Source organism: Scatophagus argus, chromosome 19 (assembly GCF_020382885.2).
Source record: "Scatophagus argus isolate fScaArg1 chromosome 19, fScaArg1.pri, whole genome shotgun sequence".
Lineage (NCBI taxonomy): Eukaryota > Metazoa > Chordata > Actinopteri > Scatophagidae > Scatophagus > Scatophagus argus.
Window position 1 is genome coordinate 14,496,325 of NC_058511.1, and position 15,409 is coordinate 14,511,733.

The 15,409-nt window shown below is 39.7% G+C and overlaps 1 protein-coding gene and 1 long non-coding RNA gene across 3 annotated transcripts; one reads left to right on the plus strand and one right to left on the minus strand.

Annotated features, from left to right (window-relative positions):
* Positions 1-679: 679 nt before the first annotated feature.
* opn8a (opsin 8, group member a) lies at positions 680-14,025 on the minus strand. Of its 2 annotated transcripts, XM_046374015.1 has the most exons (4): positions 13,758-14,025; positions 7,269-7,562; positions 4,744-5,069; positions 680-1,622 (listed from the first exon to the last, which is right to left on the minus strand). In XM_046374015.1, the coding sequence occupies exons 1-4, from the start codon at positions 13,828-13,830 to the stop codon at positions 1,233-1,235; spliced, it is 1,083 nt and encodes a 360-aa protein (XP_046229971.1). In that variant the 5' UTR covers positions 13,831-14,025; the 3' UTR covers positions 680-1,232. The 2 variants fall into 2 exon arrangements, 1 of the variants encoding a protein (XP_046229971.1); XR_006841721.1 differs by lacking the exons at positions 4,744-5,069; positions 7,269-7,562; positions 13,758-14,025 and adding an exon at positions 1,701-1,924 and having other exon boundaries at positions 1,481-1,622.
* Positions 11,435-13,588, plus strand: LOC124051007. The gene is made up of 3 exons (XR_006841722.1): positions 11,435-11,566; positions 12,423-12,591; positions 12,817-13,588. It is a non-coding gene; the product is annotated as an uncharacterized LOC124051007 (long non-coding RNA).
* Positions 14,026-15,409: the final 1,384 nt, after the last annotated feature.

The window sequence follows — 15,409 nt, forward strand, 5'->3', positions numbered from 1 at the left end:
CAGTTTTGCTTCCAGTCCAATCATATTTTTGTTATACTTCCTTAAATCAGAAACTAAACAGTGCTGTAAACTGGTGTTCTCCAAACCCTCAAGCAGTTCTTCAGTTCCCTCAAGTTTCAATTAGCATAATCTGCTAGAAAAAAATCAAATATTTTTGTTTATTCAAAACAGTGGGTATTACAGTACGTCTCTTGTGACTAAATGCACATGAAAGAATCTCTCTTATGTGAGGCCTATTCCATCTGTACTGCATTTTTTACATGACTTGATATCAGCATGGTAGAATATAGGAAATTACTTCATGTTAAAGCGTGTGTGGTTCGAGTGGTGATAACAGATGAGCTATAAGGCAAACTGTATGAACTTACAGTAAAACTGTTCTTCCATGATTTTGGACAAGCTTGATGGAGCTGTTGGGTCCAGAGGTCAAAGCACTATGCTGTCATGCACAATATAAATCAAAGCTAACTGCATTTCCTGAGGCTGCCAGCTGAAAGATGAGGCACATACACAGAGGATGCCATGGGAATTAGGAGTTCACCGAAAACTCATGTATGATTAATGGGAGACCAATGGAAGGTCTCTCTCTCTCTCTCTCTCTGTCTCTCTGTCACACACACACACACACACTCCCCCCCCCTTTGTTGACCCCATAGCTTTGCTGTTAAAAACTAGAGAGCAAGTACTTTTACTACCATATTTTGGGAAATTTGACTTATTTGCTGAGAGTTAGATGAGAAGTTTGATACTACTCACACATTAAATATGCAGCAAGACCCCAGCAGTTAGCTTAACATTAAGGCTGCAAGCCAGCCAACATAAAAATGACCAGCAAGACAGTCTGGCATAAAACCCATCATAAAACTGCAATTTATTGTTTTTAGGCTCTGTTTTTTGTCCAGATGAAGCAAACAAGTCAGGTCAGTCATGCTAGAGGGGAAGTGTTAGAAGTGTTTACAAGTGTGTGTGTGTGTGAGTGAGTAAGTCAAAATAGAGTGTAAAGCATGCTGGATGGTGCAAAAAACCATAGCAAGAAAGAAGGCTAAGACAGAGTGAAACTCCCAGAAGGGAAGTCCTTTAAGCCCTCCTAGAAGCCAAACGCAGCCCGACCCTGATTTTCTCATCTGACTCTTGGCAAAATGGTAAATGAGGGAATTACGCAAAATGTTGCAACTTAAATAAGAACAGGCCACATAAGAACACAGACTTCATCACATACAACATTATTAGCCTTACGTAATCATCTCACTCCCAAACTGACTGTCTGAAGTTCCCATTATGCCCACACAGGTTTCATTAGTCCCAGTTACAGTCAGAATGGTACAGTCAGAACCTTTAATGCCTTCAAGTTTCCCTCCATCAGCAGGTGTATCGGCCTGATAAGAACAACAAAACATCGGTGTGTGGAAGCGCTGGAGCTTGTGCCGGGAGCTAGGCCTACGCTGGAAGATGAAATATATAAAAGGGTTGTATACGGTGGAGCTCTTGGCGAACAGACATGGTAGCAGGGTGACGAAAGGAGTCATGTGGCCGTGCTCCTGAGAATGAAACATGCTCCAGAAGCTGACTGCCACGTAGGGGGTCCACGCAATTATGAAACCTGAGCTGATCATCACAGCCATCTGCAATCAAAAGAGCAGATGAAAGAACAGAGTAGGGTAAGTGGGAAGAGAAGGAGGGCTCAATGAGAAGATCAATACCAATCTCATATGTGCACTGTAATGGTCACATTTGTGCCTGGTGTGTTTTCCTGTGTGTTTTCCGATATTTGCTTTTCCCCCAGTGTTTTCCAGCATTCTTTAGTTTCTCTCTGTCAATGCGGTGTCCTTCCTTCACTCTCCGTCTTTCCAGCACCTGTTCTCTCTGCACACCTGCTCTGCATCAGCCTCGTTAGTTCTATTCTGATCCCAGTGTTTTCCTCAGCCAATCAGCTCCTCTTGTTTCCTCACCTCATCTGTGTGCCTCCAAAAGTCTCTTTTATGACCCAAAATTGCTTGTAGGTTCAGTAGTTAATGACACAAAATATGGGGGAAAAATAATTATGAATAATTATTGTAACTATTTGAATTGCGCTACAAATATGACTTTAGTTGAACTATGAGTAAGCTAACTCAAATGTGGTTAAATTAATAATTTTAATACTCTCTAATACAGGATAAAAGGGAAAACTTGATCTGTACAATGACTCTGTTACAGTTTCCGCTACAGTAATAATCTGTGGTAACAACCTCGCCTTTTAGCACAAGTCATGTTCAGAAGTATCATTAGAAATGATTGTGCTACCATGGCTTTATTACGTAAAGAATAAAAGGGAAATGATTATTCGTTAGCAACCAGGAGCAGGTTTATCAGTGTATCAGGAAGTTGCAAGCCTCTAGTGGAGTCTTGAAGTGGACATCTGAAAATGTCCACTTCAAATTCCCCATTGCAGTTCAGAGTTATAAACATAAATCTGAATATTTCAAATCATTAATATTGTCATCGAGGTATGTGAAAAGATCCAATCAGTAATTCACATGTGAAAATAACCCAGTAATGTAAAAGATGTAAAAGCACAGATTAATTGATCAGTGGTCTGTATGTTCAGGACTTTATTCATCTCATCACATGTTTGATGCTTCACTAACCATCCAAACCAATGAACATAATTCTTTTGATACTTTGTGAGACTTTATTCAATATTTCTGTATGATGAGCAATAAACAACTGTTCTGGATAAAATAGACCAGAAGAGAAGTGTCATTACAAAAAGAGAAATTATTTAAAAGTATACTCTCCATGGTAGCGTACTGAACTAGTACAGGGAGCACTCTGGTGGCTAGAAAATATTCCTGTTGAGATCAAAGTGAATTTATTGAACATACAATAGATTAAATCTACCTTGAGTGGTCTGGGGAGAAAAAGCAACAGAGTGAAACAGACAGCACCCATTTTCATTATTCCAGTTGCCTGCTTCTCGATAAGTGAAGAGGTGGACTGTGAAAGAGGACTGATGAATCCATATCTGTTATCTATGGAGCATGTTAAATGCACTTGTGTGGGGAGAACAAAATGAAAATGAATCTTATGGGCACACAACTTCACTGTTTCCCAATATTCCTTGAGGACATGACACTCTTTGTGGCTGGGAGATGTTAATCAATTTTAATTAGTAAAAGTCAGAGAGACTGGCAGACATTTTTGCTAAACTAAAATCACCTGCTGTCTATGGCTTCATATTTAGAAAGAGACATGAGACTGCTTCTAATTTTCTTATCTAAATCTGAGCAAGAAAAACTGATTTGCATCCTCACATGGAATAAATGAGCTTGGGTTGAGTGCTTCAGACAGGGCTCAGTCAGAAACTATTGATAGATGGAAGGCGGCATTGTTTTTTGTCTTTTCAAGACATTTGTTGGTGTCGGTGGGGGTCAGTGCTCATCACAAATGTAGCAAATTGATATAAATATGTCCACTCTATGTAAGGAGTGGATATGGTGTGTCACTCAGTGCTAAATCAGTGCTGAAATAACTTGAGCTTGAGCTTTTAAAGGGAGCTGTGTCCGAGCCGAGTGTCACGTTGACCAGCACCACAGAAATAGATGCTCTTCCACCATTCCTCCAGTCAGAACAAGGAGCTCAAACAAGGAGTCAAGTACACCCTGGACTGGTCGCCAGTCAATCGCAGGGCCAACACACAAAGACGGACAACCGCACACTCTCACACTCACACCTAGGGGCAATTTAGAGTAGCCAATTAACGTTTGGTATTGTGGGAGGAAGCCGGAGAACCTGGAGAAAACCCACGCAGGCACAGGGAGAACATGCAAACTCCACCCTCTTGCTATGAGGCGACAGTGCTAACCACTGCACCACCGTGCCGCCCCAGAATGAACCCACTTGTTCAAAAATTACTTCAATAACCATGTTAACCAAATAGATCCAAACACCTGTCAAATCATATGCTTCTAATCTCTTAATTACAGGTGATTTCCTTGTGTAATGTGATACCTAAAAACCTTCAGAAGAACACAAAACAGACTGGATATCTGTTTTAAAATATGTCTCAAAGTTGACAGCGCATTAGAAACCATAAAATGAAAGAGGCTGTTGGAGAGAAATTTCATATGAAGAATGAAAGAAGGATATAAAATATGAATTTACTTCCATGCCTGAAGGCACATATCATAGTTTTACTTTAAAATATAGTTGGTTATACTCAATAAAAAGACAGTATGCTGTGAAATGAGATGCAGTTATTTGCTTACTATGATGTCAGTGTTTTGGGGGAAAGAAAGAATCATGGGAAGTAAGATTCAAGGACCAGTTGTGATAACATGTTTAACAAAAGAGAAACAAATATTAATATTCTCTCTGACCCTTATCTTATTTCTTATCTTATCTTAATTTAAAGTAAGTCAAAGGCAAAAAATGTTAAGTTCAGGTGTGTGTTAAACAAAAGGTGTGCTGTGCTCTAACTGCCTCCAAACCAAACTGATAAAAAAATCCTCTACATAGTAACTAATAATAACACAATTACATGGTAAAGAAATGTAGCTAAACTAGCAGCAACACTACTTGTAGTGCAGCTGCAACATTAGTTGTTTCTTAGAGTATGTGTATAAGCATCAAATCTGCCACTTAACATACACATCCATTGCCTTCCAATACAGTTAAGGATGAAGGCATTTTAATCACTATCTGCATTTCACACATTATCGTTACATTAAGTGACACAGTTGATACTGATCATCTTTTACTTACAAGAGTGATTTTCTTCTCTACATTGCCATAGTGAAAATCGTTGCTCTGGATGGATTGGTATGCCCTGTGCAGCTTCCAGGCAATTCCAAAATAAGTGAAGAGGATGGCCAGGCAAGGGAGGAATGTGCAGAGTATGGACAGAGTCATGATGAATGTGGAATGGTTTAGTGATTCTCCATAGCCAGTCCAATCTATTGAGCAGGCAAGTCCAAATGGCTCTGGCCCGTAGCTGCCCCAGCCCAGGAGAGGAAACAAGGCCCACAGGATAGCATACAGCCAAATCCCAATGATCGCAACACTGATGGTTTTCCTCTGGAACTTGAAACCTGTGGACAAGCAGATTTTACATTCAGTTTAGTATGTCAAATACATGGCAGAAGATGATTACAACAGAAAGATTAAACAAGACATATGCTAAGAATTGCACAATGTAAAAGTAAGCTAGGGAGTCAAGAGTTTCTGCAGTTCTCATATTTTAAAAAGGACTTGAGAAGGCTTGGCCTCCAAAAAGGATTTTTTCACAGGAGACTGGGATGTTTGATGGTCCTTGATCTGTAGATCTGAGGGGCCTAACTGTACTGCACAGGGATAAAAGTTCGGTAATATAGCTCAATGTGAGACCACACAGGGCTTCAAATGCAAACATAAGAATCTTGTAAGGAATTTGATACTGACTGAGGGGCCAGTGCGAAGATACTACTTCAGGCGTAATATGTTCCCTTTTTAGGTCTGCATAGGACTGTGGCTGCTGCATCTTGTACAAGTTATAAAAGGTGAATATTTTGATACCAAAATATACAGTAGGAAGTTGCAAGTCTCTAGTGGAGTCTTGAAGATATCAGGTGGTGACATTTTCTAAAATATTTAGGCAACAAGGCGGATCCTGGTCTTGTAATTCTGATCTGGAAGAGGATAGATTTGACATTTAGGAAAAATAGTGGGTTCAGTCTGGCTGCTGGGTTGGATAGGGAGGTACAGCTGCATATAGTGAAATTAGATATTGTGGTCCACAGTATACTTGAGGGAAGGCGGGGCATTCCCAGTAAGAACAGAGCTGTTAGAATATTGCGTATGGTCAAGCCAGCTGGAACAACATCAAGACAACTTGTATGGGGTGAGGAGAGAAGGGGAGAGGAGGTGGAGGACAAATATCTTCGCAATACTAATAAGATGTGGTCAATGCTATGGTAAAACTGTGTTTAAGGTGCACGAATGGTTGGGTGACTAAAACACTTAATCACTTGCTTAAAATTGAGAAGTGATTGTGTCTATGATTAATATAAACGTGAACTTTGGTTGCAGGTCTGTGACTCCGGGAACATTGTCGACAGAAGCATATAAAACAAGTGACCACGAAGCTTAAACACATGATGCTGATGCAATAATGCTAATGCAAGGTGATGCAAGTACGACTATAGTGCTCTGCCTGAACTAATGCCAAGCTCCAGTGATACAACTACCTCTTCAAAGCTATACATATTAATCTAGTTAGCTGCCCTTGCTCACATGTTCATCAGAGAGACCTCTAACCCAGGACACCCTAGATGAAGGTAGGAACACTCAATCACTAGAAGAACATTATTTGTGAGTAATAATTGTTTGCTTGGGGAGAATGGGACTCATACTTGCATGCTTTGCATACTCCTGGCAGAAAGAAACTGCTTTGGTTTCTTCTCTTGTTATTCTCCCTCATCCTTTTTATGCTGTGCCTTTGGCGATAGTCCATGTGGGCTACAATGCTCTTAAGTTGTGAGGCTGCTGTCCATGAGCAGTCTTTTGCTGCAGTAAGGTCTCATGGGTTCCTGCTCTCACATACAGGCTGAAGCATGCAGAATTTCAAAGTGAAATGACCAAACTCATGATACCAATGACTCACATGAGTCGCTGTACTGAATCTATGCAATGCTTTCTTGGTCAGAGATAAGATACAAGAATACTTAATATAGCTATCCTTTCTTGCAGGTAAGGTACTTAAAGAATGTAGACTGCACAACTTTCCATGGTGTACAAGAACAAGCTAATATGAGTGTAAATGTCAGTTATGGCATCAGTTGTATGTATTATTCTTCAGATCATGCTGTATGCACAGCTTCCTTGGGATCCTATTAAAAACAACTGCCTGATGAGAATGAAGTCGTCAGTGGCTCAGACAATACAGTCCCTTCCAAAAGCGAGATCTGTTCACCAAGCTTTACAAACATTTGACAGGGAGGCAGTCAAGCTATTGCAGATCAATAAATCATCGGAGTAAGGATCAATCAGATAAGGTCCATGTGTTAAATGGATCTTATCTGACTGTAAACCCCTATCATCAAACCCCATAGCCAGTGTTATCAACAATCTTCTCTTAATAATCTGAAAGGTTTACTGGTAAAGTCAAGCAAAGTTAATTTAAGATGATCCTTGTGACCTTTGATAAGATTAATTGTTTACTTTAAACATTGATTTCTTTATGTCAGCTGGTATTCATTAAGAACTGCTGAACTGCTCAGCTTTCCTCCAAATCCCACCTGAGATGACTCTACCTGTCTTGGGTGGACTTCCTGTTACCAGGTACCTGACCATCCCCATCACAGCCAGAGTCATAATGCTGGTTACACTGAAGATCATGCCCATCAGGCCGTAGTAGAGGCAAGACATGTCACCACCAACCCAGCTGTGGTTAAATGCTGAAGCAATGGACAGAGGATACATGCTGAGAGCCATGCCAATATCTGTCAGGGCCAAGTTGACTGTCAGCAGCTCAGGAGCCTTGAGCAGGGCAAAGCGACGAGCTGCGCTGACCAGGACGGCTGCATTCCCCAAGATAGACAAGATGGCTGCAGGAAAGAATGCAAAAAGTAAGAAAGGATACACAATGAAACAATAAAAGAGCCATCAAAACAACACTGATTAACCCTGTAAAAAGATTTGCATGATCGCACACATCACTGGTGAAAGGCAGGATTCATGATGATTCATAGTGGTTCACCAGTAAACTGAACAATCATTGCTGTTCTCTGAGCCCAGTCGCTGTAGAGTCTCCTCCCTCAGGCTTACTGACTTGATTGTTCTTACACCATGCTTGGTTAAATCCACACAGTGTAGAAGTGAAAATGGCTTATAGCTTGTAATAGCTTGTTAAAGTTCTGACTGTGGCAAACTGATGCTCAGCTTAATAGAAAATAGCGTCACTATAGAAGAATCTCACTTGTATAGGAACCAACACATGCAGACTTGACCACGTGATGAAGCTGCTTTCTCCATGATGCCACGATAAAGGAATATATAAACTTCAATTAAACACTAACATTTTAATAATGTGGTGATAAAGTGTAACATACACCGATCAGCCACAACATTAAAACCACCTGCTTATATTTTGTAGGTCCCCTTTGTGGTGCCAAAACAACTCTGACCTGTCAGGCGAGGGGACACGACCTCTGGGGGTATTTTGCGGTCATGAACATCGGATTTGGAGAGTCTGCAGGCCGTTGTTGTGGTCCTCGAGACATTCCTGAGCTGTTTTTGAAATGGTATAGGGTACATACATATTTGAGAGATTATAACTTTTACCTGTGTGCATGTGCTTCTAAAAGTAGGAAAATAAAAATTGGGCTATAATTATAAATTTAATACTTATGTCTACTCCATTAGAGAGATTGGTTTATGTGTTCTGGGTTCAACCTGCTTTACATAATATCTCTCTCTTACATAAGCTTGTGGAAATTTGATTGACACAGAATACAATATTGTGCTAACATGTTTTCATTTTAAATAGTCATTTTAATCAGTGAAAGAGTATGTGAGGTCTTTGTCCCTCGATAGCCATAATGAAATTCTTTCTCCCCCAGAGCTGCCCTGACATGAAGTGTAGCACTTTCTACTTTCATTCATTATTCATCATCTTGTTACAACAGGACATGAGCGCACACAACACTGTTAGAAGTAGATTTTTCATATTTTTGTGATGAAAGATTTTGCACAAAAAATGCTCTGAGCACAGACCTTGACACTGATAGCTGAAAAAGAAGTGTCTTCATTGAGACTGTCCCTTTGTGCCTGTTGAATGTGATTCTGTCCCTGCAGCGAAATATAAGACATTTACTCACTGAATGGTTTACTTGCACTCACAGAAACAGCAGCTATTTTGAAGGGCATAGTAACATATACAGTGCTGTGCCTTTATACATACAAATAGCCCTTGGTTACCAAGTGCAGTGGGTAGTCAATTACTGCTGGAGCTCTTAAAGATCTACTATACAGGATTTGAAGTATTTATGTAATCTCAGACTTCCAAGTCTGTTCACAAGTCTTCAGCTCTATTGTTTATCCTACTCCATCATTTAAAGACTTTCTATATTGTCCAGTGTTGTGGTTTGCTGTTTGTACCTGCCTTATTTCTAAAACCAACTGAATGTTTCACTTTGTGGGCCAAGGCAAAACCCTAACATACAAATCAATTACAAATGCAAAACATTCAAAATTGTATATGCTGAAGGCCTCATCTCTAAGGATAAGTGGGAAGAAGTCATGTGATTCTCACATAACGGACAAGGTGAATGCTGTTCATATAAATAAAGCCCTTTGGACAGGAGCCATTCCTCCTCTGTTCAGAGTTACATGTTTTTGATGAGGTTTTACAATAAGGCCCAGCTCACCTCCTTGATCCCCTGGCTTAATTATCTCTCCTCAATACGTTTTTCTCTCCCATGTTTACCTTGACATTTGGACACAGCACACACTAAATATTACTGAAATGTATGTATCAGAGGTCCTGCTTTCAGCCTGTGAAGGGAAAAGATCAATAAGAACCATTAATCCTTCAGTATAATTCATGCACGTTCTTATTAAGTTGCCCTTTTGTTACTTTCAGTGCTGCTCATCTCGCAAGCAGTAACCACAAATTATGGTTTCAACACAGGCTCAGAGGCTCACATGCAGGACACATTGCTTCAAAACATCTATTACTAATACAATTTTGTGTGACAATAATGACCAGTGAAGTGTCTTTTAGGTGAATTAATGTGAGAGTTTATTTGAAAGAGATGCCAGCTGGCAGTATGGCTGCTCAGTGTTTGGCATTGTTGCCTCACAGCAAGAAGGTCCTGAGTTTGATTAGGGCACGGCCTTTCTGTGTGGAGTTTGTGTGTTCTCTCTCTCTGCTTGTGGGGTTTTCCTCTGGGTGCTCCACCCTCATGTATCAAACATGTATAATGTAATTAATATTCACGTAATGTAATGCAATTATAATGTTAATTCTCTGATCTACTCCCTTAAGGCACTGGCTTAGATGTGAATTTGGTCCCTGGGTGTCTTACGGTGGCTGTTTGCTTATGGGTTAAGTTCAGAGAGCAGGTTTCACTACATCGTACTTATTGTGCTGCTCCCTCTTCTTCGTTAGCAGACAACATTAGAGAGAAATGTTCCTGCCTGCTGTGACAGAAAGCTTGAGCTTTCGAAACTGCAGTTTGGAATTAGTGACTATTCTTAACTGTGAATATTTCACTGTTTATATGTTCATTTGAGAATTCTCATTTGCAAAATTTAGTACATGATGATGTGATAGTAAGTAATAGAAAAATAAATGCGTGCTGATGGGAAAGCGCCAATGAAATAAGAGAAATTAAATAAAAGATGCTTTACTGAATTTTAGTTTCCAAGCCTCTTCACTTTTAATCCTTTCACATCTGGTTACATCTTCAGTGAGCCAAATGTCACAGAAAATCACAGAAGTGTGTATGATTGTGTGCTGTGCATGTTTGTCAGACTGCAAATAATCACCCCTTTATTTGGCTTCAACCATGAGGACCGGATGAAGTGGTGATTCATGTTATCACTGATCTCCAACAAATCATTAGTGTGCATGACTACTCGCTACTCAGGTAGCTCAAGGTAAAAAAAGAGGCTCTTATGGTTGGATGGGAAATGACACACAGAACAAGAAGAGTCAGGACAAATGGTGTTAAGGCAGAAGGATGGAACATCAGTTATAAAAAGCAGTAGCTGTCTTCTGTGTTTTCTGATGGGGATCTATAATGAAACTCATTTGCTCTGGTGCGTTGGGGATGACAGCACTGTAGTGCACTTGAATTACACACACACACTTCACACTAGAAGCAGGATTATATGATATGGTGTTGAATAGGGATGGAATAATAATGTCCGTTAAAAGCTAGAACTCATTTAATTGGTCCTTTATGGCAGCACTGAAATTTTAAACTGGTAGAGCCATTTGTGGCATTTGAAATATGTTCACTACACTGATGAGTGACTGAAGAAGCTTCACAAACTATTGTCCTGTATGAGCCAAAATGTTCTACAGACCTACTGTATCAACAGTCTCAAATGTAAAGTGGCCTTATTCAAAGATTTAGACATGATTGTGCAAAATTTCTAGACTTGTATAGAGGATGCACTAAATTAAAACTGTAAGAGACGTAAAGAGCTTTTTCATTTGATTTTGACTGAGTCTGCTTCCTTCATCAGCCCATCAGGTTGTGTTATTTGCAGTTCTGTGTTTTGTGCAGTTCTTTTTGTTTTGTTATTTTCCCATGATATTTCTTCCAAAATGACGGACAAAATAATATATAATTATTAGAATTAAATTAGTGTTGTGTAACATTTCGATGGGTTGATATTCACAATACATTTATGTTTACTTTTTTTCTTCGTTCTTCATAACGTTTTGCTTTCAGCAGTTAAGTGTCATTACCAGATGCCTCCAGTAGGGGGCACACATACTTATTGAGCTGCGTTGGACAACACAGCTGCCTTCAATTAACACAAACATGATCTGAGGAAAGACGTGTTACTGTTTGATACAAAATGCTCCGCTTGACAGGTATGATGCCCTGTTATTGAAGTTTTGTGTTAGTGAGTTGGGTCATGTGTTTCCATGGTATGTTTTTGTATTGTGAAAGAACTTCGTTAGCTAACTACTCCCAATACTGAGCAGCCATACTGCCAGGTGGCATCTCTTTCAAATAAACTCTTACATTAATTCACCTAAAAGACGCTTCACTGGTCATTATTGTCCCAGTATTGCACTCACAGTGGAGCGGCGCTAACTAACCGTAGAGCTGTCAGCATCACCGTTAGTAAAGCATGTGAAATGAATTATCATAATATACTCTTTGCCACGTGTCGATGTTTACGCATTCTTTGTAATAAATACTGTTGTGTCAAAAAAAGGTATTGCCAAAGTCTCCTGTCACGGAATAGATTTTCTAAAGCCTGAAAACAGAGCCAAGAGGACGTGCAGAAATCTGGTTTTCTTTCAGACCATTACGCATTATGGATTTTTTTTTTTTTTGCCCCTTGACCCCAAGGAAATGGTGCCTGAAATTAATTTATGTGGTCAGTGACTTTTGATGTCCTTGTCAGCTGTGCATGAATGCATTGGTCCATGTGAGCATCACATTTAAATTAAAAATATGGCCTGAGAGCAAGGAAAACTGCTACTAGAGACTAAGTTATAATGTTTGTGATTTTCTACAGTGGAGGCAAATGAAAAGTCACAGGTTTGTGCTGTAGACGCAGGAGAAGTTAGTTGCAGGGTATGTTGCTGAATTCAGGGAAATCTTTCAGTAGTTCATGGAGTTTCTTTTAGTTGATTCGGCATGGAAATTTTGGATAATTCCAGCTACTTATGTCCTCACTAACAGTTGATCCTTATTTTACCTCTGATCTCCCTGCAGTGGCCTCTGAACTCCTGCTCTAAATGTGGCACTGCACCTATGTTGGTGCACTTTATGAAGCAGTGGCAACACGTCCGACCAAGTGCAGATGTGTGGAGTCATGAGTTATTCCAGGAATGCAGATCAACATCAGCAGCAGAGGAAATGAAGTGACAAGCTTCCCTTGCAGGTACACACAGACACACAGATCCGCACACATGCATTTCTGTTCCTGAACACAGTGCAGTTCATAAGTAGAAAAGATTTTTTTTGCACATTGTTACACTGGTTTTGCAGCTTATCCTGGTGTTTAATTGTATTTGAGATGTGGCGTTTCCATGAAACATGAGAAAAGCGGTTGCGTGTTATATCCTTGTACATGACAGTATCCAGGTTTCTGTTTGCCTGTCTGCAGGTCTGTCTTGATTGGTCATCATCTCAGCAGGTCATCAATGTAGTGATTGAGTTACCAAAGCATTTGTGAAGGAACACAATGTGGTGTCTGTCATTCCTTTTATTCAGATAACTGGTCATCATTACATTATTTCCCATCAGGTATTTTGGTGGATAGACTCCACTCCGACATAACTTACAGCAAGTATGGCAAGGAATGATCAGAGATCTGATGAAAGTATACACGTATCCTGAAACCAGTATCCTGGTTCCAGTCACAGTACTCAAGCTAGGATGTATGCTTCTCAAGACCAGGATCAGTTCTAATCCAGATTTCTGAGACCAGGATAAAGTGTTTACATGCGTAAAACATAACTGGGACAGTTATATATTTATACTTATACTACAATGTGCTGGAGACAGCTGCTATGTTATCTATGCTATAAATAGCTGACACGAAAACCAAAGTGAATGAAACACAGAGCTCATTAAACAGTGTCTTACTTTAGCAACTTGATTCAGTTTAGTCCCAAAGATCAGTAATGTAGTGTGCTTGTTGGAGAGTGTGTGCCAACTGGAAGACTGTGTTTAAGACACGTCAAAAAAGTTTCTTATTCAAACAAGAAGTAAAGCAAATTAAACTATCAGTGTTGTATACTCACAACTGGGAGCTCATATAACTGAAACAGGTATTTTGACACCGAAGTCAACTGTGTTTGTGGACCTCTAATGTAGAGGGCAGACCAGCCAAGAGTTTCCCCCAGAGGCTGAGTAAAGTGCTCATTTCCTTGTCAGTTATGAGATTTACCTTCATGATCACTGCTGTTTGGAAGATGGCAAGGTGTCACTTTTTCAGTATCATAAAATAAATCTGTGCAAGCTCCAAATATTCATCTTAAATGACATTTTAGATTTCCACAGGTGACATGATATGGCATGAAATCAAAAAAATAGTGTACTTACCAATTACCACCAGGTATATCCCTGCCCAAAAATCAACAGTAGTTGACAGTTTGGAAATGTATTTATCATCCATGTTTGTCCAGTCAGTGCTTAAAAACAAACAAACAAATTACTTCCAGTTGGGGGGAAAAAAAAACAGATTTTTTTTTAAGAAACTGGGATATTGTTTCCTTTCTCTTCAGTGAGCACTGATATTCTTACTGTGTTGTAGCGTCTGACACCTAATATGCAGGCATGGACAGCACAGTACACAGTAGCACAACAGACACCCCCCACCTGTCCCCACCTCCTCCCACCCCTCCCCACACTGCCACATAGATAAGCCATACCAGCACTGACGAAATTGCAACCACGCACACACACATGCAGGCACATGTACGGACACCCGCTGCTAATGCAGATTGTGATGACTAACAATGGTTGTCCCTCAAAAAGTCATATTCACTTACATACACACACACACACACACACACACAGTGTTATCTTTTGCGTTAATTAATGAATTGAAAGCCAAGTAACTCAAAACTAAATGAGCCTATACTTATGACAGTGTTTTTCTGAACTCTTCCTTTTGAAAAATGATAAGGGGACAGGAGCTTTGTTGCCTAGTACACATTGGACTGAAGATTGAATTAAAAATAAGATGGAATGGGATTAATATGTTACTCAGGGTGATTTATGGTTCAAACCTAGGCCACTGCCCATGAATATGATGTGCATTTGTGTGTATTCTCATGTGTGTAGACAGGATTCACAAATAACTTTTTAGTCCAACCTGCAAATGGCAAGTAAATCATCAGTTGCAGTATAAACAAAATAGTTCAAAGAGTAATAATAATGTAGTGATATAAGCCATTTAGTACTTTTACTTTGAATACTTTATGTCAATTTTTCTGATTATCCTTACATTCTTTTACATGTGTAATATTTTCAATGCAGGTGCATCCCTAGCTAAGTATAATATTTTGTGAAAGGCTGAGTGTTGTGTTTGCTGTGACAGGAGAGAAATGAAAAGTCCCTGTCCCATGCAACATGACTGTGGCGCTTTCCTGCAGTCTTCACAGCAAAATTGTGTGACAGTTACCACAGATAAATTTTTGCCAGAGGAAACACTGAGCTGGCTAGTTAACTGTAGCAACTAGGGCTGTAGTATCGGACCGCAGTATCATAAGCTCAGACTGCACCGGAGACTTTGAGAAAATAGATTTCTTATTTATTATTGCTGCACGAAAGTTTTCTTGCAAATTTTATCTCACCAGTTTTTGATTAGGGCATTTTTCTACGATAGAAAACTGAATGGTCAAAAGTGTGGGTTACACTTCACCTCTGTCACAAGTATGTTATGTATGCTGGCTGGATTAATGATATTAACCAGCTCATTGTTAAATTCAGTGTGAAATGGTCAGAGCATCAGAAAACGTCCTGAATTTCAGTTTTTTGTGTTTAGAGTGAGTGTTATCAGCACGATGTACTTAGATTTACTCAACATCTGTTCAAGGTCATTAATTCTTATGTAGTACTGCATAGTTTAATGAAAAATATTGTTTTATTTGTTAAAACCATGACAGTTTGTGTGCGACACAATTTTTGCCAATCGTACGTATGTATGTATGCACCAGCAGTGTGCAGAGCCGAAGCAAAGCAGAACGTAG

Bases quoted from the DNA above. Each gene is read 5' to 3' on its own strand.
- opn8a (XM_046374015.1), bottom strand. From the start codon at position 13,830: ATGGATGATAAATACATTTCCAAACTGTCAACTACTGTTGATTTTTGG. The intron at 7,563-13,757 runs GTAAGTACACTA...TCTTTCCTGCAG, and splicing joins GATATACCTGGTGGTAATTG to CCATCTTGTCTATCTTGGGG. The intron at 1,623-4,743 runs GTAAGTAAAAGA...TTTTGATTGCAG, and splicing joins TAGAGAAGAAAATCACTCTT to ATGGCTGTGATGATCAGCTC.